General features: G+C 37.9%; 1 protein-coding gene across 3 annotated transcripts in view; it reads left to right on the top strand.

Annotated features, from left to right (window-relative positions):
- The first annotated feature begins 204 nt into the window (after positions 1 to 204).
- ATAD5 (ATPase family AAA domain containing 5) overlaps positions 205 to 27,080 on the top strand; it is a 47,731-nt gene continuing 20,855 nt past the window's right edge. For 2 of the 3 annotated variants that reach the window (XM_038548178.1, XM_038548177.1), the window contains exons 1-11: positions 205 to 350; positions 3,449 to 5,340; positions 6,016 to 6,124; positions 9,684 to 9,848; positions 12,110 to 12,236; positions 12,890 to 12,971; positions 19,260 to 19,444; positions 21,290 to 21,447; positions 22,058 to 22,217; positions 22,651 to 22,965; positions 25,638 to 25,734. In XM_038548178.1, the coding sequence (XP_038404106.1) occupies positions 285 to 350; positions 3,449 to 5,340; positions 6,016 to 6,124; positions 9,684 to 9,848; positions 12,110 to 12,236; positions 12,890 to 12,971; positions 19,260 to 19,444; positions 21,290 to 21,447; positions 22,058 to 22,217; positions 22,651 to 22,965; positions 25,638 to 25,734 (3,356 nt within the window). In that variant the 5' untranslated portion in view covers positions 205 to 284. Of the gene's footprint in view, positions 351 to 2,818; positions 2,860 to 3,448; positions 5,341 to 6,015; positions 6,125 to 9,683; positions 9,849 to 12,109; positions 12,237 to 12,889; positions 12,972 to 19,259; positions 19,445 to 21,289; positions 21,448 to 22,057; positions 22,218 to 22,650; positions 22,966 to 25,637; positions 25,735 to 27,080 lie in introns of those variants that run through there. The other variant, XM_038548179.1, reaches the window with a different exon arrangement.

Below are 27,080 nucleotides of genomic sequence, written 5' to 3'. Positions count from 1 at the left end.
CTGGGGCCCCCCCGCGTCGAGGCGCCCCCGCGCCGGCCGGCCGCGCCCCGGGCTCCTCGCAGCCCGCGCTTTCTTGCCGCCGTTTCCCGCGTCCGACTCGGCGGAGCTGGTGAGCTGGGCCCGGCCTCCGCGACCGCTCCGGCCGGGTGGGCGCGGGGCAGAGGGAGACGGCCCCCGCGGCCCGGCTGCTCCCTGTGCGGGAGCCGGCCGCCTCCATGGCCCCCGGGCTGAGGGGGCCCGGCCGCGCAGCGCCCTAGGAGCCGGCGTTCCGGGAAGCTGGGAGCATGGTGGGGGTCCTGGCCATGGCGGCGGCAGCTGCTCCCCCTCCGGTGAAGGACTACGAGATTGAGGTGAGCTAGCGCGTCTCTGGCCGGAGGAGGCGGGTGGACGGTGATCCCGACCCCGGGTCCCGGAGGGGAGACGAGGGAGCTGGCTGTGACCTTGCGTGCCGCGACTGCTCGAGCCTGTCGCTTCCCGAGTCGCGAAGGGTCGACAGCCGTGGAGACCGTGAGACGAGTGCGGGCCCGCGGAGTCAGGGCTTCGAAGGACACCGAGCGACCCGTTCCCAGGTCCTAAAAAGTGTTGGCGGAACCTGGCGTTTTGGCCTTGTGAGAGGTCTCAGAGGCCCCCGGGATCAAGTCTGGGCTCATCGTAAGGAATCAGAACTTTAGCTTGAAGTTCAACTCGTCTGTCTGTTCTCATGGCCCTCGAGCCTAAGCTGCTGCGGTTAGGAGACCCAGCAGGGAACGCTGCTGTTCTTACGTATTCGCCGAGTTTCAGTGAAATGCACTGAGCAGTCGGTGTGAGGATACTCCAAAGCCGTGAAGTGCTGGAGTAGCAGCAGCTCAAGGTGATGGCTGCTGTAGTTTTACACCTTTTCGTCTCAAGCTAGCATTCTAACTGAAAGACGCATACAGGTGCCCTTGAAAGGAGCCAAGATGTACGCTCATTTATTTAACTGGGACTCTTTTTTTTTTTTTTTAATCATTGAATAACTTTTGTCAACTTGCCAATTGTTAGGCTGATACTTGTTTGCGAAATCAAGGCAGTTGCTCAGCTTTCCTGGGTGTGAAGAAGGACTTGATGGTACTTGAATTAGACAGTTCTTGATTTTTGTATGGTCAGTTTTTATCAAGCTTTCCTTACAGTTTCTCCTTTTGGTGCCCTGCTTGTCTTATTTCATAATAATGATGCTTACCTTTTAGTATTGCAAGGGTCGGAGTCTTGTACACATTATTTTGCTTAATATCAACCCTGTCATGAGTTCTCATTATCTGTATGATCCATATGAATGGATGAGGGAAGAAGGTTAAAAAATATTAAAAGTGGGGCACCTGGGTGGCTCAGTCAGTGAAGCATCTGCCTTTGGCCCAGGTCATGATCCCGGGGCCCTGGGATTGAGCCCCAAGTTGGGCTCTCTGCTCAGTGGAGAGTCTGCTTCTTCTTCTCCCTCTGTACCCCCATGCTCTCTCTCTCTCATATAAAATTTTTTTTAAAGTAATTAAAAGTAAGTTAAGTTAGAAAAATTAGAAAGTTAAAGAGGTTGCCTGGGTGACTCAGTTGTCCAAGTGTCTGACTCTTTATTTTAAAGATTTTATTTATTCATCAGGAACACACACACACACACACACCACACACACACACACACAGAGACAGAGAGAGAGAGAGAGAGAGAGGGAGAGAGAGAGAGGGGGGCAGAGGGAGAAGCAGGTTCCATGCAGGAATCCTGATGTGGGACTCGATCCCGGGACTCCAGGATCAAGCCTTAAGCCAAAGGCAGGCACTAAGCCACTGAGTCACCCAGGGATCCCTTAAGTGTCTGATTCTTGAACTCAGCTGAGGTCTTGATCTCAGGGTTGTAAGTATAAGCCCTGTGTTGGGCTCCACACTATGGAGTCTACTTTAAAAACTTAAAAAAGTTGAGACGCCTGGGTGGCTCAGCGATTGAGTGTCTGCCTTCAGCCCAGGGAGTGATCCTGGAGTCCCGGGATCGAGTCCCACATTGGGCTCCCTGCATAGAGCTGCTTCTCTCTCTGCCTATGTCTCTGCCTCTCTCTCTGCGTGTCTCTCGTGAATAAATTTTAAAAAATCTTTTTTTAAAGATTTTTTATTTATTTATGATAGTCACAGAGAGAGAGAGAGGCAGAGACATAGGCAGAGGGAGAAGCAGGTTCCATGCACCGGGAGCCCGACGTGGGATTCGATCCCGGGTCTCCAGGATTGCGACCTGGGTCAAAGGCAGGCGCCAAACCGCTGCGCCACCCAGGGATCTCAAATTTTTAAAAATCTTAAAAAAAAAAAAAAAAAAAAAAAAACTTAAAAAAGTCAAAAGTAAATGCTTAAGGTACCATGCTAGTAGACGTCAGAGCCAGCACTTAAATTGTATCTGCCTGACTCCAGAGCCTATGGTATCATGCCTTTGATACCATCTCAGGGTAATAATAATACTAATAGCTCATTAGCATTTTATTCTAATGCATTTACTATTTCATTTCAACATATAACATTTTAATCTCTAATTTATTTTGCCTCCTATTTATCCAGCTGGTTAGAAATTTGTCCCCCCACCACCACAAAAAAAAAAGAAATTTGTCCCAATACCATTTATTAACTACTTACTTGCTCACTAACTTATTTGCTACTGCTCTCATATACCAAGTTCTTAAATATATACTTATTTCTTTTTCTGGTTTTCTAACTCATTCCATTATGTTGGCTACCTTATGCTTTTTCTTTTTTTTTTTTTAAAGTAATTTCTACACTCAGTGTGGGCCTCAAATTCATAACCCTAAGATCAAGAGTCGCACGCTCTTCTGACTGAGCTGGCCAGGTGCCTCCAGTATTTTGTTTTAAATGATGGTAGGTTTTTTTTTTTTAATTTTTAAAAGATTTTATTTTCTTATTTATTCGAGAGAGAGAGAGAGAGAGTCAGAGACACAGGCAGAGGGAGAAGCAGGCTCCATGCAGGCAGCCCAATGTGGGACTCGATCCCGGGACTCCAGGATCACACCCTGGGCCGAAGGTGGCGCTAAACCGCTGAGCCACCGCTGAGCCACCCGGGCTGCCCGATTTCACATATTTTTATGCAGTGTATTTGTTACAAATGTTGTGGGGTGGGTGTTACGTGGGTATTACTACTCAAAGGTTGTAAACAGAGACCAACAGAAATGAACACCTTTGTGCATATGTGTAGTAGCCTTGAAACTTTTTATTGAAGCATATATAAAGTAAAATACATGAGTTATAAGTGTATGACTTGATGTGATATTGAGATTTGAATGTAGGTTTAATTTTAAAGCTCTTTTTTCCTAATATATCAGGTTCATTACCTAAGGGAGCCTTCCTTTTTTAAATCAATTTAGGTAAAATATTAGATCCATGTTTACAATTTATGTTTTGTGTTACTTTGCTTGAAATAAGCGCTTTTTTTTTCCTCTTAAACTGATAGGCATGCAAAAAACGAAGGAAAGATGATGAGAGATCTTCCTGCAAAACAATTACAAAATATTTATCACCAGTTGGGAAGACTGGAGAGAGTGTTTTCTCTCCACCAAAATCCAGCAATATTCTGGATTATTTTAGAAAGACTTCTCCCACAAATGAAAAGACACAATCAGCAAAAGAGTGCAAGAAAAAGTCCTCAGCACCATTGTCTGCTGACAGTGGCAAAGACTGTAAAACACCTTTGGAAATGTTTTCAAACATAGAATTTAAGAAGAGAGGAAAGAGAGTTAATTTATCTCATCAACTAAATAATGTTAAAACTGAAAATGAATCTCCGGTTAAAATTAGTAGTGATGATAGCAAAGAAGACTCTAGTCTAAATAATGATTTTGTAGAAAGTAGTACTTCTGCTTTACTCTACAAGAAACTTGCACAAAGTATTCAAGATATCAAAAAGCAGTCAAGTACTATGACCTCCATAAAAAGCTCTAAGAAAGTGAATCCTAAACAAGGGATCACAAAAAATGATTGCAAAAAAATGAGAAAAAGGAAGCACAGAGATATAATAGATCTATCTGACAGCTTACCATTGGCAGAGGAACTAAATCTTCAAAAAGATGGTAAAGATGGGAAACAGATCATGCCTTCCCTAACTAATGAGATCAAGAGTACTGCAAATGATGCAGACTCTAGAGGTGATATAACTAAAACAGCCCACTTAAATGATAATACAATTACTGTCTCATATGAGGAATTTCTAAAAAGTCACAAGGAAAACACAGTAGAACACATACCAGACTCTACAGTGTCAATTTGTATTCCTTCTGAAACGGTTGAAGAGATGGTCAAAAGTGGTTGTATAAGTGACCCAGAAACCTGTGAAATTTCCCAACATGTACGCTATAAGACAGTTACTGTTCTTGCACAGGTTCATCCTGTTCCCCCCAGAAAGACAAGGAAAATACCCTCAATTTTCCTGAAACAAAAGCAGTTGGAAATGGAAAATAGTCTGTCCGATCCTGAGAGTGAGCAGACTGTTCAGAAAAGAAAATCTAATGTTGTTATACAGGAAGAAGAATTAGAATTGGCGGTGTTGGAAACTGGAAATTCTGAAGCTGTGAAACCAAAATGCACTCTAGAGGAAAGACAGCAGTTTATGAAAGCATTTAGACAGCCAGCATCAGATGTGCTTAAAAATGGAGTCAGAAAGTCTTCTGATAAGCAGAAAGAGCTCAATGAAAAATCTGTAAATGAGGAAGGAAGAGACAATAATTCTAAAAAAATCATGGAAAATCCTAATATTCAAGTGGTTTCAAATTCACAGTCACATACTGATAAAGGAAGTTTTCCTAAGGAGAAAAGTAAAAAGCTGAAGAAAAGGGGTAAGAAAATGTTGGATACTGGTACTATTCCAGGTGAAAATAGACAGGGAAATACTCAGAAGAAAGCAACAACTTTTTCCTTAAAAGATAAACAGAATCAAAATAGGCTTAGAATGAGTTTAAGACAAAAGAAAACAGAAATTTTCAAAAACAGTATATTATTGAACTGTGAAAGTCTTACTTACAAAGATTTAGCAAATGATGACCATCTAAAGATTTCCTCTCTGTGTAACAAGAAGTCTTCAAGAAAAATCAGCATACCAGTTAAGGATATGGTTATACATTCTAAAGTTGAAGCTGAAGACAGTTTGGTAAATGTTTCCACACCCAAGTCAACCAGAAGATCTGTAAGAACCAGCAGTACACCTACAGCAATAGTCATTAGTGGTACTGATTCTGAAGATGGTAGTCCAGCAAAGACCTCCACTCCAAAAGCAGCCAACTTGCCAGAAAAGCATAGCTTATATACAGCAGAATTAATAACAGTACCATCTGACTCAGAGAGCCCTATTAGGTAAAGTTTTGTTTTTGTTCTGAAGTTCTCAGTATCTGCATACATTATTAGCTGGGAAGGAAAATACGTAAAGCATTGGAGAGTATTATTTTTTCTAGAACACAGCAGATTTATGAGAAACAAAAAAGTTTAAAAAATGCTGTTTATTTTCCACATTTAATTTAAAGTCAAGCATGATTTCAGAAGAAATCTAGATGTATTTTACATGATTTCAAACCATTACAACAGTTACTAATTCCCTAGGGAAATATTTTTCAAATAGGAATTTTGTGCATCTAACAAACTTAAGATTAAAAATAAGTCAGAGTTTTATTTCTTGGGTAAACTGAGCCGTGTACTATGAGGTATATACTTTCATGCTGGTTTTGGCCAGTGGAAGAATGATCTTAGGAGGTAATTTTCTGTAAAGTTTATGATTTCTAAAAGGAAACATTTTATATTTTAGCTTTGAGTTTAGCTTTGAGTTTGGCTTACTTTTCATTAGTACTCCTTATTAGAAACTAATAAGGAGTATTTTTGTTTTTAAGAAATGTTTTTAAGAAATGTCCAAAAAAAAAAAAAAAAAAAAAAAAGAAATGTCCAGAAATTTGAGCCCTAGTTGGTTCTTTTCTGTATTTAATTGAAATTCTGACACATAATCATGAGAATGTTTCCGAAAATCTTTTTTTCCCCCAGAATGAAATTCACCAGAATTAGTACTCCCAAAAAATCTAAGAGAAAATCTAAGAAAAGATGCGAGAAATCTGAAGCAACTGATGGAGATTTTACTTCTCAGACTAGAAAGGTAATTGAAATATTAGAGGGTCCTGTAAGTGGTATTCTGTTTCCTAAAACGATTACTAGTAGAAGTAATATGCTCAAAGAAGAGTCACATATTTTATAGATTGGTTATGTTGACTACAGCTGCATATTATTATTCACTATTTTTCTATTCCTTTGGCTAGTTTTTTAAGCAGTCAGCATATCTTATTGTGAGATGAAAACGGTTGATAAGGACAGTATAATTAGAAAAAGTTTTCTTGGAATGCCAAATGTCTAACCCTTAGCTTAGCTCAGGTCATGATCTCAGTATTATGATACTGAACCTTGAGTCAGGCTCTGAGTCCTGAGCCTGCTTGTCTCTCTCTTCCTGCCCCTCCCTGCACTTGTGCACTCTTTCACTCCCTCTCATTCTGTTTCTCTAAAATAAATAAGTAAAATCTTTAAAAAGTTTTCTTGGTAGAAATTACATCTAATAATTTTCCTTAAGACTGCTTATAGGTTGTGATTGAGTTTTTGTTTATTTCTATAGATCAAAGGCCAAAAAGTAGAGTCTGTAACTCTGGTACAGGTCTAAAAACCCTGGTACTGTTGACATTTTGGCTGGATAATTCTTTGTTACAGGGGACTGCTTGTGTATTGTAGGATGTTTAGCAATAATCCAGGCCTCTACCCATGAGATGCCAGTAGTTCTCCAGCTACCCTGGTTATGACAACCACACAATGTCACCACACATTACAAATATCCCCGAGAAGGAAACAAATCCACCCCCTGCCCCATTGAAAACCATTTCCCTAAAGGAAAAGGTAGGATATTTAAGAATAATTTAGCTGCTTTTACAGACTAATCTGCTTATTTCTACCATGAGAGAATTGGATTCTCTTTAGGGTAAGTAGGTACAGGTATGTGTGTGTTGAAAAGCTCCCAAGGTGATTGTGACATAATCCTTAGGTGAATACCACTGCTACAGAAGATTGGTGTCTCTTTTGTTGTTATTTAACAGCTATCATGTTTTTTGACTGCTTATCAAATTCCAGGCACTAGGCTTAGTACTCATCATTAATCTCATAAAGTAAATATTTAACCCTTTTTTGAAGTACAGTGGAGCCAAAAGAAGTGAGAACATTTTTTTTTTTTTTTTTTTTTTTTTTTTTTTTTAGAAGTGAGAACATTTTTAAGAGTAGTTGAAGTGGTATACAGTGCAATCCAAGCTGGGTGGATGGAGTAGAGACTGACAAACAGGGAGAAGATAGTAAGTGCTATCAAGAGACAAGTTTCTGATGTAGTCAGGAGTAACCAAGTAAGGCTGGGAGAATGAATGGCTAGGTCAGAAATTAGGATGTTGGAAATGACTATTTTTGAGGTGATAGGATTATGGTTGGTTTTAATTTTCTTTATTTTTCTGTTTTCTGTTTATTTTTTTAAAGATTTTTATGTATTTATTCATGAGAGACACAGAGGCAGAGATACAGGCAGAGGGGAGAAGCAGGCTTCCCACAGGGAGCCTGATGTGGGACTCGATCCCAGGACCCTGGGATCACCACCTGAGCCGAAGGCAGACACTCAACCACTGAGACACCCAGGTGCCCCTGTTTTCTGTTTTTTTAAATAAACATGAACTTTTAAAAACTTTTATCAGAAAAAAATAACTGGGACACCTGGGTGGCTCAGTCAGTTAAGCATCCAACTCTTGGTTTCTGCTCAGGTCATGATCTCAGGGTTGAGAGATTAAGCCCCAGGTGGGGCTCTGTGCTAAGTGAGAAGTCAGCTGGAAATTCTCTCTCCCTCTCCTTCCCCCCACCTCAAATAAATAAATAAATAAAGCCTTTTTTAAAAAAGAAAAAAATAACTTAAAAAAGACTTTAAGCAATAGCAGGATTACTTGCCAAAATGCTTATGTGTGTTTTTTTCCTTCCACACATTCATTAAAACATCTTTTTGTGTAACAGTTTGTTTCAGTAGTTGAGTTGTTAATTTAAATTTAGGAAAATTATTTTGAATATGAATTTATAAGGTTTCATCAGGCTGCCAAAAATTTTGGTAGCAGAACAACAGAAATCTATTGCTCTACTGTACAGAAGTAAATCTTTGTTTTCCTAACCTTACATGTATTTTGAATATCCATCCCTGCGCTTTTCTATGGTTTTTTTTTTTTTTTTTAATTTTTATTTATTTATGATAGTCACAGAGAGAGAGAGAGAGGCAGAGACATAGGCAGAGGGAGAAGCAGGCTCCATGCACCGGGAGCCTGATGTGGGATTCGATCCCGCGTCTCCAGGATCGCGCCCTGGGCCAAAGGCAGGCGCCAAACCGCTGCGCCACCCAGGGATCCCTTTTCTATGGTTTTTTAAAAACTTCTTAAGGTTTTAAAAAACAGCAAGCACTTGTATAAAATTAAAGGTGAAAATGTTTCATTTCCTACTCTGGGAGTAACCCACTTCTTTTTTTTTTTTTTTTTAAGATTTTATTTATGTATTTGAGAGAGAGAGAGAGTGAGCGGGGGGGGGGGGGGGGGGGGGGGGGGGGAGGGACAAGCACAAACTCCAAGCTGATTGCAGAGCCTGACTCAGGACTCGATCTCAGGACCCTGAGATCATGATCTGAGCTGAAATCAAGAGTCCAATGCTTAACCTGCTGAGCCACCCAGGTGCCCCTGAATGTTTTTAACCTAAACAAAAAAGCCTGTAGAACTCAGAATATGGAAAGCACATTGTCCGGAAGATAATATTTAAATGCACAAAGTCAGTACATCAGTGACAAAGTCAGTCGTAAAGGCTAGACTTTATTCTTGTCTAGTGTTGTTTTCCGTGCTCAGTACCTTTTCAGCCTTTCTCCAATGGATTCACCTTAAAGGCGACTAAAAGAAAGATGTCATGAAGATGATGGGAAAATAACCAACAATTCTAATCCATACAGACATCTAATAACAGACATCTCTCTGGGTGTTTTCCACAAATGTAATTATATTTATCTGAATAAATTTCTAGTTAGAAATTAAGTCAAACTAAGTATAACTGGACACATTTAATTTAACTTCCTTGCTAAGATTTGAGTAACTTTGTCTTTTATTTAATATGATTTGTGATTGTAGTTTTATATATATATATTTTTTAAATGGATTTTATTTTTTAGAACAATTTTAGGTTCACAGCAAAACTGAATGGAAGATACCAAGATTTCCCATATATCTCCTGTATCCACACTGCATATTATCCCAGAATAATAATTATTCTGGTATTATTAATACCAGAATAATACATTTGTTACAATTGATAAACCTGCATTAGCAGATTGTTACCCAGAGTCTGTAGTTTACATTAGGGTTCACTCTTAGTGTTATATATTCTCTGGGATTAGATGTATCATGACGTGTATCCACCATTATAGTATCATATATGTAGTATGATATCACTCCCTTAAAAATCCTCTATGCTTTGTCTGTTCATCCCTTTCTCCTCACTTTACTCCTGGCAACCACCGACCTTTTTTACTCTCCAAAGTTTTGCCTTTTAAAAAAATTTTTTATTGTTAAATCTAAAATATTTGCCACTGACCTAAACTAATATTTCAAATTTTTGTTTAGGTAAGCAGTGCTTCAAAAAATCTATCAAAAGCAAAACAATTGGTTGAAAAAGCAAAAGCTTTACACATTAGTAGGTCAAAAGCTACTGAAGAAATAGTGACACCCTTGAGACGTTCATCTAGACATCAGACACTTCCTGAAAGGACAGAATTGTCAGAAACAGAAGTAAGTATTAAAAATATTAATTGGTATGAATTCTGTTCTATTCTGCTTGGAGTGGGAGAAGGAAGTCATTATAAAGTTATAGGGTAGATTTGTAAGAAACCCTTGAGGTGGTAGAAAGAATATCATTTTCAGTTCTGTTTTAGAAGCTTTTGGCTCTTTGCCTGCAGAATACAGTCTGAATGCTTATCAAGTCATTCAAGATCCTTTATAGGCTGAATTAGCTCTTCCCTTTCCTCAAAACAACCCCCTTCCTCATATAAACAGTATTTGCTCTAGTCACACTAAATTATTCATTCCTCCCCAAATGGTGTAATTTTTTACTTTTTTTCATTTTGTAGTCTCAGCTTGAAATGCACATTCCAAATATTCTTTTCTACATAAAGCATTGCTACTCAAACATTAAGTCCTACTAAATGCTAACACCTCCTGTTTTTTTAAAAACCAGCTTTATTATAGAGATATAAATCACATACCATACGATCCACTATTTAAAGTGTATAATTCATTGGCTTTTAATATATTTAGAGTAGTACATCCATTACCACAATTTTAGAACATTTTATTACCTCAAAAAGAGCCCTCATTCCTCTTAGCCGTCACTTCCCAATCTCTCTTCCCCCAGCTGTAGCCAATCAATCTACTTCCTATCTCTTTTTTTTTTTTTTTTGTTAGATGCTTGGGACGCCTAGGTGGCTCCCTTTATTTTTTATTTATTTTTATTATTTTTTTAACTTGTATTTATTTATGATAGTCACACACACACACACACACACACACACACACGCAGAGAGAGAGAGAGAGAGAGAGAGAGAGGCAGAGACACAGGCAGAGGGAGAAGCAGGCTCCATGCACCGGGAGCCCGACGTGGGATTCAATCCCGGGTCTCCAGGATCGCGCCCTGGGCCAAAGGCAGGCGCTAAACTGCTGCGCCACCCAGGGATCCCTCCACTTCCTATCTCTAGAGATTTGCCTACTCTGAACATTTCATATAAATGGTAACATACATACCATATATGGTCCTTTGTGTTTGGTTTCTTTCACTCATAATGTTCTCAAGGTTCATCCATGTTGTAGCATCAATATTTCATATTTATTTATTTATTTATTTATTTATTTATTTATATTGCCAAATAATACCCCATTGTATGGATATATTACATTTTATTTACTGATTCATCAGTTCATGGAGATTTGGGTTGCTTCCACTTTTTGGCTATTAATAATGACTCCTCTTGAAAGCTTTGCTGATGCCTACAAGACAGGTAGTTTCCTCCCCTATATATACTTCTATGTTTTTTTTGTATTTTGGTTAGTATTGCTCTCACCATACTGTTTTATATGGAACTACCTACTTACAGATTAGCTCTCCCTTTGTCCCATAAACCCTGGTATAACCTTGAAGCCAAGTCTTGTTTCATCTTTGTACTCCCAGTGCCTGACATATAGTAGATGCTCAGTAAATATAGGCTGACAACATGAAAACATCAGACTTCATCTAGACTTCATCTAATACATTTATAGGGTGTATGGCTCTCAAAGAATATAGCTAGAATTTTTATAGCTTGGTCATTTTGATTCTTTTATCTGGAATAAAGTATTTTGGTTGCTTCTTTTATTTTTATTTTTTATTATTATTTTTTTCAAAGATTCATTTATTTAGGATAGACATAGAGAGGCAGAGACACAGGAGGAGGGAGAAGCAGGCTCCATGCGGGGAGCCTGATGTGGGACTCAATCCCGGGACTCCAGGATTGCCCCCTGGGCCAAAGGCAGGCGCTAAACCACTGAGCCACCCAGGGATTCCCTGGTTGCTTTTTTTAAAAAGAAGACCCATGATCATAATAAATCTACTCTTCAGTATGTGAACCTATGTGATGTCACTTGGGTTGATGTCACTTATATGTTCCCCATATCAGTCAGGTAATGTCTGATGGAGAGGTATTTGCAGCTGCTGCTAATGTCATTGTCTTACCTATGGCTACTAGCACCATAATCCTTTTGAAAATTTTTTTTTTTTTTTTTTTTTTTTAATTTATGATAGTCACACAGAGAGAGAGAGAGGCAGAGACATAGGCAGAGGGAGAAGCAGGCTCCACGCACTGGGAGCCTGACGTGGGATTCGGTCCCGGGTCCCCAGGATTGTGCCCTGGGCCAAAGGCAGGCGCTAAACCGCTGCGCCACCCAGGGATCCCCTCCTTTTGAAATTTTAAAACATCAAGTATATGACGTATTTTTAAAATGGTTTTCTTATTCTGTCCTAGGATTCTTTAATAATAATCGATTCAGATCATACTTCTTTAAAGCAACCTGAGAAAAATCAGAAGAAGCTTCAGTGTCTGAATGATGTGCTAGGAAAAAAACTAAACAAGATTCCTAAAAATGTACCTGGTAATCAAACTTGATAATGCTTATGATGAACATTAGAATGTTTCAGAGGGATTATATTGCTCTGAATGCTGTCATTTTAATTTAATTCCTTGTCTTATATGGTATAAACTTTATATTAAGTATTTTTATTTAATAAGTAAAATTATAGTGTAGTGTAGAGTTTTATAAAGGTGATTTTGTACATTTAGGTTCTTGAATTTCTATTTAGCCTCATTAAGTTAGAGGTTCCTATATCTGACAGACTATCAAAATCATCAGAATAAATTAAAAAGTCCTTAAATCTTTAGGTCCTTCCCTAGGCATATTGACTGAGAATCTCTTTAGGTGGGTGTGGGAATCTGTAGTTAAAAAAAGATTTCCAGGAAATTCTGATAATGATATTGGGAGACCAGATCATTATATAGAAATTTTTAAAATTTAAAAGGTATTTTTTTAGTTAAAAAAAGTAGAGCTATTTTTTTTATATAGAAATTTTTAAAATTAAAAAGTTTTTTAAGTTAAAAGTAAAGAGTTATTTATTTATTTATTTATTTATTTATTTATTTATTTATTTATTTTTTAAGTTTAAGAAAGTAGAGCTATAATTTGAAAGTAGCTGGAGGTAAGTAGAGATGATAAACATTGGCACTAACCTAAGTATTTATTTTTCTAAGGGAAAATGAAAGTTGCTCCGTTATTTCTTACCAGAAAGACTCAGAAAACAGCTGATCGTGTTACTGGTTTTGATGAAAGCAGGTCAGTCCAATACAAATTTTTAAATGCTGAAATATCTTACGGAATGTTTTCTGTATTTTTGCTTTACTTTGATGAGAAAGCGTGTACATTATCATTTGAGGCTTTAACAAGTTCATTTTTATTTTTATTTATTTTTTCAAAAGATTTTTATTTATTCACGAGAGACACAGAGAGAGTGGCAGAGACATAGGCAGAGGGAGAAGCAGGTTAACCACAGGGAGCCCAATGTGGGACTCGATCCTGGACCTTGGGATCAGGCCCTGAGCCAAAGGTATACACAGTCAACCGCTGAGCCACCCAAGCATCTCTAACAAGTTCATTTTTAAAGGTGACAATGTTGACAGTGCTGCAGCTACAACTTGAAGATCAAACATTTTTTGGCCATCTCTAGATGAAACACTGGGAAAATAAACCAAAAGCATCAGAGAGCTGATTATGAACTTATTCAATAAATATTTAAATACCTGGTACAGGGGTGCCTGGCTGGCTCAGTGGAAAGAGTGTGAAACTCTTGATGTCGAGGTCATGAGTTTGAGCCCCACACTAGGAATAGAGATTATATTTAAAAATAAATAAAATAAAATCTTTAAATACATGCTATGTATGAAGCACTGTATTTGGTACAGGAATATTATGGAGAACAAAACAAGACACATTCTCTGTCCTCATGAGGTTTATACTCTGGAAGAAAGATAATCTATGATTAAACATCAGTTGGACCAACAAATGAAAAATTGCAGTTGTGCTAAGAAGGAGAGGTATCAAGTTCTTTTACGTTTCTATTAAGTGGATTTGGTCTGGTCAAGCAAGGAAGGCTTTGCTAAAGAAATGTCACCTGAACTGAAGTATTAGCAGGAGTTCATCAGGAGGAACTGTGTTTTAGCCAGAGGGAACAGTCTGCAGAGTCCCTGTAGCTGGAGAAAGCATGGAAAATAGTAAAGGTTGAAAGAATGCCAGTGTGGATTGAGCACAGAGAGCAGAAGTGAGAGGAATGTGGGATTAAGCTGGAGAGGTGGGTGCCAGTCCATGTAGCACCTTTAGACCATGTGAAAGAATTGTGTCGTTATACCAAGGGCAATAAGAATTAGGTAATAGGAAGTGTCCATACTCAAACACAAGTATGAACATAACCATTTTGAATTTTGGAAAGTTTATTCTGACTACTGGATCAGTTTGCTGGATTAAAATCCATAATGATTAATTATATCTGGAGGTTAGGGGTAGGAGAAAGGAAGGTGTAAAGATGATACTTAAGTTCTAGTATCCTGATGCAAGTGGATGGCATGATGAAAGAAGACCAGGTTTGGGACATCATGGTTCAGGTTATTTTTTCCTCTTTCACTTTTATTGAGGTATAATTACATATTATTAAATGCACAAATCTTTTTTGTATTTAAGTACAATTGACATACAATATCCTGTTAGTTTGAGATGTACATGATAGTGATTCAATATTTTTATACATTACAAAAAGATCCCCATAAGTCTAGTTACCATTTGTCATTGTATAGAAAGTTACTACCGTTGATTGATTATGCTCCCTATGCTGTACATTTCATCCCACAACTCAACTATTTTATGACTAGAAGTTTGTACCTGTTAATTCTCTTCCTCTATTTTATCTGCCTCCACCCCTTCCCTATTCTGGTAGCCAACACTTTGTTTCCTGTGTCATGAGTCCATTTCTGTTTTATTTGTTTGTTTTGTTAAATGCATAATCCTTAAACATAACAGTTTTGATAAGTACTTTAAATCAAGATTTAACATATTTCTTTTACTCCTGAAAGGTTATTCTTTTTTTTTTTTTTTTTAATTTTTATTTATTTATGATAGTCACAGAGAGAGAGAGAGAGGCAGAGACACAGGCAGAGAGAGAAGCAGGCTCCATGCACCGGGAGCCTGATGTGGGATTCGATCCCGGGTCTCCAGGATCGCGCCCTGGGCCAAAGGCAGGCGCCAAACCGCTGCGCCACCCAGGGATCCCGGTTATTCTTTTTCTATTATTGTCCCTACCACAACAAAAAGTTACCACTATTCTGATTTCATCACAGTTGATTAGTTTGATTTCTGTTACCATGGATTTGTTTTGCCAGTATCTAATTGCTTTTGCTCAGTACACACGCTTTTTAAAAATCAGCTTTATTCAGGTATAATGTACAATCATATGTACACAATGTCAAGTAAATAGTTCGAGGTTTTTTTTTTTTTTTTTGGAATTTTTATTTATTTATTCATGAGAGACACAGAGAGAGAGAGAGAGAGAGAGAGAGAGAGAGGCAGAGACACAGGCAGAGGGAGAAGCAGGCTCCATGCAGGTAGCCTGATGTAGGACTCGATCCAAGGTCTCCAAGATCACACCCTGGGCTGAAGGCAGCACTAAACAGCTGAGCCACCCGAGCTGCCCATAGTTTGAGTTTTAACAAATGTACACATCTGTGTAATCATCATAACAATAGAGAAAATTTTCTTCACACTCAAAAAAGTTCCTTTGTGCCCCTTTGCAGTTAATCCCTGCCCCCAGGTCCCAATCCCATGCAATTTCTGGTCTGTTTTCTGTTGATATAGATTGTTTTGCCTTTTCTATAATTTCATAGAAATAAAATCATACAGGGTACACTTTTGTCTCTGGCTTCTTTCAGTCAATGTAATGTATCAGTAGCCTATTCTTTTTTATTGCTGAATAGTATTCCTTATATGAATAAGGATACACAGTTTGTTTATCCATTCTTTTATTGATGGCCATTTGGGTTGTTTCCAATATTTGGCGATTATTAATTAGGCTGCTGTGAACATTCCATACACATGTGTAGACAGTGTTCTCATTTCTCTTGAGTAAATACCTAGAAATGGAATTGTTCTGTCACTGGGTAGGTATACGTTTAACAGTATACAAATCTGCCAAACTTTTCCCAAGTGGTGGTTCTATTTTCCACTCCCACTGGCAATATAGGAGAGTTCCAGTTGCTAACACTTGGCATTATCAGACTTTTTAAATTTTAGCCATTTTAATAGGTTTCCAGTGATATATTACTATTTTTTATTCTTTTATGTATTATTTTTAATCAATTTTTTTTTAATTTTTAAAAATTATTTATTCATGAGAGACACAGAGAGAAAGGCAGAGACATAGGCAGAGGAGAAGCAGGCTTCCCCCAGGGAGTGTGATGTGGGACTTGATCCCAGGACCCCACAATCACGCCCTGAGCCAAAGGCAGATGCTCAACCACTGAGCCACCCAGGCATCCCAATTAGTTACATTTTAAACCTTGTTGAGGTATAATTTACAAATAGTCACCTGTATTTAAAGTGTATAACTTACTTGGTGACCTTTGTCAGTTGTGTGAAAGCACCATCACTGCCATACAGATACTGGTTTATATCCATTGTCCTCTAGAAGACTCCTTATGCCCTTCTGCAGTTCTTCTAGTCCCAGCTCAGACAAGTGCCAATCTTTTTCTATATGTTAATTTGCATTTTCTAGAAATCTTTATTAATGAAATCATATATACTTTTTTTTACCTGGCCTCTTTAAGTGTCCTGATTTTGAGATTTATTCATGTTATCAAACACAGTTGACTCCTAAACAACATGGCTTGAATTATGTAGGCCCGCTTACATGGATGTTTTACATTACGGTGCTGTAAAAATCTATTTTCCTTATGATTTTCTTAATATTTTTCTCTCTAGCTTTATTGTAAAGAATATAGCATATAATACAAACAACATAGACTATATGTTAATCACCTGTTAGTGTTAGTCACTAAGGCTTCCAGTCCACAATAAGCTTTTATTAGTAGGTAAGATTTTGGGGAGTCAAACATTACACATGCATTTTTCACTACACATGGGGTCAGCATTCATAACTCCCATATTGTTCAAGAGCCAATCAGTAGTTCATTATTATAATATTTTTGCTGAATAGTATTCCATTGTTTGGATACACCACTTTTTGTCTGTCTCCTCACCTGTTGGTGGACATTTGGGTTTCCAGTTTTAAGCTATTGTGAATAAAGATGTCAAAAACATTTGTGTAGAAGTCTGCTGGGATTTTGCTGATGATTGTATTAAATTGTGAGAGAATTGATTTAACAGTATTAAGTCTTCTGATCTAAGAACATGGCATATATTTCTATTTGAGTTTTTAATTTCTTTCATCAGTGTTCTGTGGTTCAGTGTAGAGGTTTTATACATGTTGTGTTAAATTTATCTCTAGTTATTTCATGTATTTATTATTATTGTAAATGGTACTGTTTTCCAATTGCTGATTTCTAGTATATAGAAATAAAATTGATTTTTTTTTTTAATCTGTAGATCCCACAGTTACCATTTCACCTAATGCTATTATCTTAGATGCATTTGCTTTAGCCAGTAGAATTGTTTGAAGGAAGAAATTTGCTGGTTTTGGACTACTTAAATTTCTTAAAATTAATATGTTCCTTAATTGGTGCACTATGAAAGAATTTTAAAAATAATTGATGTTGAAATAACTTTAAGAAAAGTTACTAGAATACTATAAAGAACTCCATATCCCTTTACCAGGATTTTCCATTTCTGCAACTGTTTTTATTGAAGTGTGCAGACCATATGTGTTGTAGGATGACTCTCAACTCACCACTCAAAGATAGATAGCCTCTGTTAACATTTTGGTGGATGTCCTTCAAATCATTTTTCTTTATGTATTTATTTTTATGGAATTTCTTAAAACTGATAGTCCCTCATTATGAGACTCAAGTTCTACATTTCTGTCAGAATTACCACAGAAAACAGTTTCCACTTGGATTAACCACACTGTGATCATTGTCAGATGGTGATGAGCTGTTGCTCATTGTCCTTGGTTGTTCTTTTTCTATTTGTTGGCTGCTATGAGAAAGTGCTTTTACATCTCTCATTTACATATTTATTCATGGTTTCCTATTTTTTTCATGGAGTTTTAATCCATCAATTTTTATTTTGATATTTAGGTTATTTCTAATTAGCTAGTAGGAAGTTTTCAGCATGGTTTCTGTGTCCCTTTGACACATCCCTGTCATTTATTTGGCATTCCTTACTTTGTGGAACAGGAAGATGTTCCAGGTTCATCTTTGATATGCCCTGCCCCAGCTCTGTATATAGCCTTTTTTCCACAGAGCCTTGTTTCTTTTTATTGTAGGATGGTATTTAGAAGTCAAGATCTAAGTGCTTATTTTACTCATTGCTCCTGAGGTATCAGAGCTTCTGGGCTTCTTAGCAGATAAAGCTAGGAAATATGCACACACACAAATATATGCATACACATATACACACACATCCAAACTATTTATAATTGCATATAATACATATTGTATCACATATATATAACGTGTATATTTTACAGCACTACCTTGTACCCTTCTCCTGAAAGTTTACCTTCTGCTATAGGCAGGTACTCTTTTTTTTTTTTTTTTTAATATTTTAAGTACTTTACACCCAACATGGGGCTCAAGCTTACAACCCTGAGATCAAGAGTTGCATGCTGAGCCAGCCAGGTACCCTGGGCACATACTCATTTAGCTACCACTTCACCCATCTTTTCCTCCATCCCTCCAACTAACACTAAAAAAAGGTATACCTCCACTTTTCTAAGATTAATTCCTGCACACTGGCTTTGGATCTCATCTTTCCCTCATTTCTCTCAAAAAGTAAAGAAATGGAAGTTCTTGTTGCCTCTTTTTAATTACTGATCCAAATTTCTGTTTGTAGAGAATATGACAGTTCTCATTCTGTATGTAACAAGCTAGGAAGGGCAGATAAGCTGTGATACCAGTCTCCCCACTCCACTATTCCAGCATCCCATCCTCCTCTACCTCCTCATTTCCCTCCCAGGGAAGTCAAGACTCTTACATTTAGCAAGATGGAGATAACCCAGGTAAAACCCAGGTATCAGTAATAAAGGCCCTAATGTTCTCGCTTATTATTTGGGAAACATTACCTTAGAAATTCCTATATTAACTTTTTGAAATATAACATTGTTTTCAGATTATAATATAAAGGCTTGCTTCTTAAAAAAGAAGACAGAAGACACAGGGAAAAAACTCACCATTCAAAGATAGCTTCTGTTAACATTTTGGTGGATGTCCTTCAAGTCATTTTTCTCTATGTATTTTTACGTAATTTCTTAAAACTGATAGACTTTTTATGATAAGCAAAAATGAATTTGACCAGCTAACATCTCAAGTAGTTGATTTTTATCAATTAAAAAGTATTCTATGGTTTATTTTTTTTAAGTGTTTATAACCTTAGGTTTCCTTTTTCACATCGTTTTCTTAAAAGTCAAGATACATGTGAAAAGTCTCAGGATTGCGATGTGCAGTTTAAAGCAAAGCGTGACTTTCTAATGAGTGGTTTGCCAGAATTGCTGAAACGACAGATTGCAAAGAAAGCTGCTGCATTAGATGTGTACAATGCAGTGAGTACCAGTTTCCAGAGAGTTGTCCACGTACAACAAAAAGATGATGGTGAGTTTGTTATAATGAAATATTTTTAAATGATAGAAGGAATGTGAAACTGTAAGTTGACTTAAAATGAGGCAAAGGTTTAAAGATAATTCTTAAAGGGATTTTTAGTGGGAACTTGAAGAATGTGTTTCATTCTCTCTTCCTCAATCTTGGACTCACTTTACTGAGGATGGGGAGCTTGGGGCAGGAGAACCAGCAGCATCCTCAGCCCTCAACCCTCACCCCGAGTGCTAATAGAGAGTAGGCACGTGGGTGGGTCCTTCAGTGCTTTTGTTCTGAGAGGCACTGTGTTCTAAAAAAGGCAGTGCTCTTCACATGTAGCCTATGTATAACAGGTCATCTTTAAGACTTTCTCAGAGGAGCTCCAGCTCTGTCCTTTCCAGTGGGCTACTGAATGTTCAAGGGAAATCTGGTTGCCTCCTTTCCAGAACAGCTTTTTCTCTCTCATCCCATATAAATATCTGCTAGAATAGGTAACAAACAAGTAGCAGCGTTATGTGCTCCATCTCACCCTTTCCTCACACACACCATGCACATGGGTGAGTTGTTTGCACAAGCCACTTGCACAATTGTCTTAGCTTGATCAGAACTGGATTCTATTTGGATTCAAATGTTATAGTAACCACAGTCTTATTTTACTTATATAGTTTTTAATTACCAAAAGTGTACAAAGCTTTATATCATCCTCGTCATTGTTCCTGCCTGTAGGTTTTTTTGTCAGTACAAAAGCAATTGTATTCTTCTCAGCTGGCTTTGTGGTTTGGTTTAATGCACTCCCTCTACTCAATGAAATATCTACATTCTTTTTCTTTCTCTTTTCCTTTTGTGTTTCTGACCTTAATAGTTTTTGAGTTTTGTTCAGCCTCCCATTTAGATTTGATTTTATTATTTTATTTTATTGAATTTTTTGAGAGGGAAAGAAGAGCACGAGCAGGGAGAGACAGAGAGGGACAGCACACTCCCCTGCTGACCAGGGAGCCCAACACAAGGCTGTATCCCAGGACCCTGAGATCATGACCTGAGCCTAAGTCAGATGCTCAACTGACAGCCACCCAGGTGCCCCTCAGCCTCCCATTTATACAGGGAAATTCCCAACCAGACTTCTTTCCCTTTCTTCCCTGGCTCTGCCATTCGCCATTCAGTTGATGAAACTTGTCTTGTTACTTTCACCAGTTAATTTTATACAGCATTTGTATTACTATATTCAACTATAGAAATTAATTACACTCTTCTTCCCTGGTATTGATAAACACATTTTCACCAGAGCGCTGCTGTCAAACTTAGCATATATATTTGTAGATGAGATGAGGGAAGCCCAGAGAGAATCTCTCTCTTAGAACCTTAAGAGTTATTACATACTGATTTACTAGTATCATATGTGTGCATAAGTAGTTTAATCTCCATATCCACTCTAGGAGGTTTTGATTATTATAGTTGTCACCTCTGCTTTACAGATGAAAAAGCTAAGGTTTAGGATCTTGCTCATGCTCACCTAGCTAGCAAGTGGCACAGTTTGGATTTGAACCCAGGTCTGACTTCAGAATTTAAACTTTAGAGCAGGATGCTAACTGCCCCTGAAATCTTTACCCTGAATAGCAAGGTTGATTAAAAAAGAAAAGAAAGTTTGCTATTACTTGGTTATTTTAAACAATTGGAACAGAAGATTCACTAATTTTTTATTAATTGTATTTATTGGAAGTGAGGATGGGTTCCCTGTATAGTCATTTGAGTTTTGGTATCTTTGTGTTAACTGTGTAGTTGTCAGGTCTTTGCATGTTTGCATATTTGGCATTGAATGTATATGAAGGAAAGTAATTAAGATACTTATTTTCTGTTTTTCTTTAGGATGCCACTTGTGGCATTTGAAACCACCTACTTGCCCTCTCTTAACCAAACTTAAAGAACTGAATACTAGAGTAATAGATCTCTCAAAATGTGTTCTTGCTCTTGGTGAATTTTCAACATTGAATTCAAATTCCAAAATTACTAATTCTACGGTTGTGGTAAGTATAGAGAGCTCATCCTTTGTAGGGTGTTTCCTTCACATCTCTCAGAGGGGAAAAAAAAAAAATGGATATCGACTATTGTCATCTAAAGTTCATTTTTTTTCCCCTAGAGTCCAATTTAAAAAAATAAATCCCAGTTGAGGTAGACATCTCTTTTAAATATTCCTACAGCTTTGGAAACATTTTAAGAATTAATGGTAGCCAATTTCAAAAGAATATTAGGTTATATATAGCACATTTAGGTATTGTATATGTCAGCATTCTAATCTGATAAATGTATAACTTACAGTTAGTTGAAAGAGGAAACAATAAAAATATGAATGAAATCCTTCAAAAGCTATGCAAATGCAGCTTTGCTGTCAATGTTGTATTTAGTCACTAAAACTACTCCTACATTAATACTGACTTATTAGAAAGTGGTTGGTGACTAATATTAATAGATCATGTAGGGGTCACCTGGCTGGCTCAGTCAGTGGAGCAGACAACTCTTGGTCTCAGGGTTGTGAGTTTGAGCCCCATATTGAGCATAGAGATTACTTAAAAAAAAAAAAAAATCTTAAAATAGATAATGTAGGTCTGTTGTTGAGCATTTTATTCTTTATTGCAGTTTGTGGACAGAAGGAAAGATATGACTGAAGAAATAAGAAATCTTTTGCTAGAGGAAATTAGGTGGTCAAATCCTGAGTTTTCTTTGAGGACATATTTTTCTTTGCTTCTAAAAAAACGAAGTGAGCACCAAGTACTTTCTGAATGTCATCGTAAACAAGGTTAGTGACAGTTATCATTTACGTTAACATTTTGCTTTTGAAAACATTAAGACTTCGTCATTGACTCTTGGAAGTCCAGAGAGAATATTGCTGATGATCAGCTGTTCAACTGGAATAAAGCATCTTGGTCAGTGCAGTGTTGGCCCCTACCATGCAAACCCAAAGACAGATTTTATTAGGTTAAAACATTAATAGTTCATTTAAGGAAAGCCTTAGGTGAGATCATTTGAATTTACATACTTTGTGTAAAAGGCAGTCTATAGAACAAGATGTCCTGATTGCATTCATTGTGTGCCACATTTGATCCTTACCTCTTTATCTTGGAGTAAAAAAATTATTGGATATTTTGAAGTGATATATATAGATGACTGGATATTAAAATTGGTTTTTGGTTGAATAGTAAGCACATGCACTTCTGTAATTTCTGAAATAGAAAGTCCACAACTAGAGCCTGATGTCAATCAAAAGGAAACCAAAAGGAAACGAGTGGAAACAGACATTCATAAGTCAAAAAGAAAGAAACCAAATGAGTCTTCACCAAGTCCAAAAAAGATAAATGAGAAACCAGAAGAACTTGACAAGAGAAACAACTCCAATAGGATAAAGCAAGGCCTTTCTAAAACATCCAGGAAGAAACAAACTACTTTGAGTATAGCGTGTAAAGTAGAAACAGAAGCAGTTGAAGATCCTGATGTTCTGATAATAGATGATGGCAAAGAGTCTCCCTCAGAAAGATCTCCTATTCCTGGTAAATCAGACCTTCTTTCTCTGCTCCTACAACACTTTTGTTTATTTAACCCTTCATTTTCTCTTTTTAATACATGTTCATTGCAACATTCAAGCTATATATGTATATAAAACAAAAAGTGGAAGCCTTATTAATTACACACTGACACAGTGACACATTTAATAGATTGGTGTTTGGTCTTTGATTTTTCTGTGCTTTTGTAAATATGTGTTTTTTTAAAAACCTGGAATTGTACTATACAATTTTTATGTATTTATCATTATTATTTTTTAATGCTATACAATTTATACCTATTTCACGTGTCTCTGACATGTTCCCGTTTGGGTTATCTAGCTTTTTCAAAATATTTTTTTAAATTAATTAAGTCATCCAGTTATATAGCTTTAAAGTGTGTTTTGATATTTATACAGCAAATTTCCTATCATTTTTTAAAACTATGTTTATGTAGCTGTACTGCTGAAAGACCTACAGATTCTCCTACCCCCACAAATCCCCTTAGGTTTTGATTTTGCATTAGTGTATAGATTAATTTGGAATGAATTGGCATCTTTACAACATTCCGTCTTCTCAAATGGGAGTAGCACATCTCCATTTACCCAAGTTGACTTAGTAGGTCGTTTTAATTTCTTTTTCCAGGAGTCAAAGGAAATTACACTAAAATTATACTGCCTTTGCTCTTTTTTTTTTTTTTAAGATTTTATTTATTTATTCATAGAGATGCAGAGAGAGAGAGAGGCAGAGACACAGGCAGAGGGAGAAGCAGGCTCCCTACAGAGAGCCTGACATGGGACTTGATCCAGGGTCTCCAGGATCATGCCCTGGGCTGCAGGTGGTGCTAAACCGCTGCGCCACCAGAGCTGCCCTGCCTTTCTTTGCTCTTTAGATTATTTCTTACAGTATACATTATTTTTCATGTTTCATTTTTTTAGTGATTATTAAAGTTTTAAATATGTGCTAATATTTATCTTTTTAATATTAAAAATTTTTAAAGATTTTATTTATTCATGAGAGACTCAGAGAGAGAGGCAGAAACACAGGCAGAGGGAGAAGGAGGCTCCATGCAGGGAGCCCGACGTGGGATTCGATCCCAGGTCTCCAGGATCACACCCTGGGCTGAAGGCAGGCGCTAAACCGCTGAGCCACCCAGGGATCCCCTAAAAAAATTTTTTTAAGGAATCTCTACCCTCAACATGGGGCTTGAACTCATGATCCCAAGATCAAGAGTCACATGCTCTACCCACAGAGCCAGCCAAGCGCTTCTAAATGTGTACTTTTTTTTTCTTTTTTAAGATTTACTTCTTTATTAATGAGAGACAGAGAGAGAGAGAGAGCATGGCAGAGATACAGGCAGAGGAAGAAGCAGACTCCATGCAGGGAGCCCGACATGGGACTTGATCCAGGGTCTCCAGGATCATACCCTGGGCTGAAGGCGGTGCTAAACCGCTGAGCCACCGGGCTGCCCTACTTTTTTTTTTTTTTTTTTAAGATTTTATTTATTTATTCATGAGTGACACAGAGAGAGAGAGAGAGGGGTAGAGATACAGGCAAAGGGAGAAGCAGGCTCCATGCAGGGAGCCTGACGTGGGACTTGATCCCAGGTATCCAGGATCACGCCCTGGGCTGAAGGCAGTGCTAAACCACTGAGCCACCTGGGCTGCCCTAAATATGTACTTTACTGTCATGAGACTTTATGGTGGTTAGCTTTCTATTATTTTTTTTTTTAATGATATATTTATTTGAAAGTGTGCACGGAAGGGGAGGATGGAGGTTCGGCAGAGGGCAAAGGGAGAGGAGCTGACTCTGCCGGGTGCAGAGCCAGACATCTTACAATCCTAAGATCAAGACCTGAGCCAAAATCAAAGAGTTGGCTGCTTAACTAACTGGAGCCACCTAGGTGCCCCTCCCCCCCCTTTTTAAGTAGGCTCCGTGTCCATCATGTAACCCATTGTGGGGCCCAATGTGGGGCTTGAACTCACAACCCTGAAATCAAGACCTGACCTGAGATCAAGACTTGGACACTTACCTGACACTGAGTCACCCACTTGGCCCAGTGGTGGTTAGCTTCTACGGGGGAAGGTTTTTTTCTTTTTTAAAGATTTTATTTATTTATTCATAGAGATGCAGAGAGAGAGAGAGAGAGAGAGAGGCAGAGGGAGAAGCAGGCTCCATGCAGAGAGCCTGACGTGGAACCCGATCCAGGGTCTCCAGGATCACGCCTTGGGCCGCAGGCGGCGCTAAACCGCTGGGCCACCGGGGCTGCCCGGGGGAAGGGTTTTGATAACGAAGAATTTCAAATATGGGGTACCTGGGTGGCTCAGGCGCTTAAGTGTCTGACTTCCCCTCAGGTCATGCTCTCAGGGTTCTGGGATCAAGCCCTGCGTTGGGCTCTATAGTCAATGGCAAGTCTGCTTATCTCTCTGTCCCTCCACCTACTCATGTTCTCTTTCCCTCTCCCTCTCCCTCTCCCTCTCTCTCTCCCTCAAATAAAAATATTAAAAATTAAAAAAAAAACTTTTTTTTAATTTTAAAAAAAGAACTTTGCCCCTTTTGGCATTTTGTAGATATAAATACTTGTATAAATACGTATTATTTACATGAAACGATACTGTAAATGTCCAAGAATATATACTTATGTCAAGGAGCAATATTTTAATGCATATTTTTTGCTTTAGATTCTGGAACTGAAGACATGCTTTGGACAGAAAAGTATCAACCTCAGAACTCCAATGAACTCATAGGCAATGAACTGGCTATAAAAAAGTTACATAGGTTGGTAAAACTTGTAAAAGAATTGAGAAATTGTTTATGAATCTAGTTTTACTACTTTATTTATACAAAAATCTAGAAATTATAAAGTAATACATTATATGATAAAATCTTTTAAAAAAAGAAAATTAGGAAAAATGTGAAAAGTAAATATTCCTTTTTTCTTCCATTTCTACTCTCCAGAGGTCAACCATTAAAGATTTTTTGTAAAACCTTCCAGGAAAAAAATTTATGCATATATTGGCTCCTTTCTTCCTAACAAATAGGATCATATTACTATTAATTCAGGTCCATAATCTTTTTTTTTAAGATTTTATTTATTTATTCAGAGAGAGAGGCAGAGACACAGGCAGAGGGAGAAGCAGGCTCCATGCAGGAAGCCCGATGAGGGACCCGATCCTGGGACTCCAGGATCACGCCTTGGGCCAAAGGCAGGCGCTAAACCGCTGAGCCACCTAGGGATCCCTCAGGTCCATAATCTTTTGTTTATGATTCCCATATCCAAGAAGTTTTGAAAACTGAAAGTTACTAATTTTATCATATATTATGAGTTTTAGGAATCTCACTTAATAGGAGTTCATATATTTTTTATTTATTATTATTTTTTAAATCTTTCCAGGGATTTTTTTTTTTTTTTAATTTATGATAGTCACACACACAGAGAGAGAGGCAGAGACACAGGCAGAGGGAGAAGCAGGCTCTATACACCGGGAGCCCGACGTGGGACTCGATCCTGGGTCTCCAGGATCGTGCCTTGGGCCAAAGGCAGGCGCCAAACTGCTGTGCCACCCAGGGATCCCCCAGGGATTTTTTTTTTAAGATTTTATTTATTTATTCATGATAGACACACAGAGAGAGAGAGAGGCAGAGACACAGGCAGAGGGAGGAGCAGGCTCCATGCAGGGAGTCTGACGTGGGACTCGATCCTGGGACTCCAGGATTACACCCTGGGCGGAAGGCAGGTGCTTAAACCACTGAGCCACCCAGGCTGCCCAGGAGTTCATATATTTTTTAAAATAGAAATTTTAAGTAATTGTAGATGTAACGCTACAGACCCCATTAGAGGTATTGTGGTATATATGGTATATGTGCCAAATTACTTTTCTAATACCTGAAAATTTTTGAATTCTAAAACTCACTTGTCCAAATGATTTCATATAAGAAATAGGGGCCCATAATAATAGTTAACACTTTAGCTCAGTACTGTTCTAAATATTTTCATTGTTCTTAGCTCATTTAGTCCTTAAAACTGTACCATGAGGGTAGATACTATTGTCCTTATCTCATAGATGAGGAATGGGCCTACGGGGTTGAATTATTTGTCCAGAGTCACACAGCTCGAAAGTGCT

The sequence above is a fragment of the Canis lupus genome, chromosome 9, assembly GCF_011100685.1.
Source record: "Canis lupus familiaris isolate Mischka breed German Shepherd chromosome 9, alternate assembly UU_Cfam_GSD_1.0, whole genome shotgun sequence".
Lineage (NCBI taxonomy): Eukaryota > Metazoa > Chordata > Mammalia > Carnivora > Canidae > Canis > Canis lupus.
This window is presented reverse-complemented; position numbering and strand designations above follow the sequence as displayed.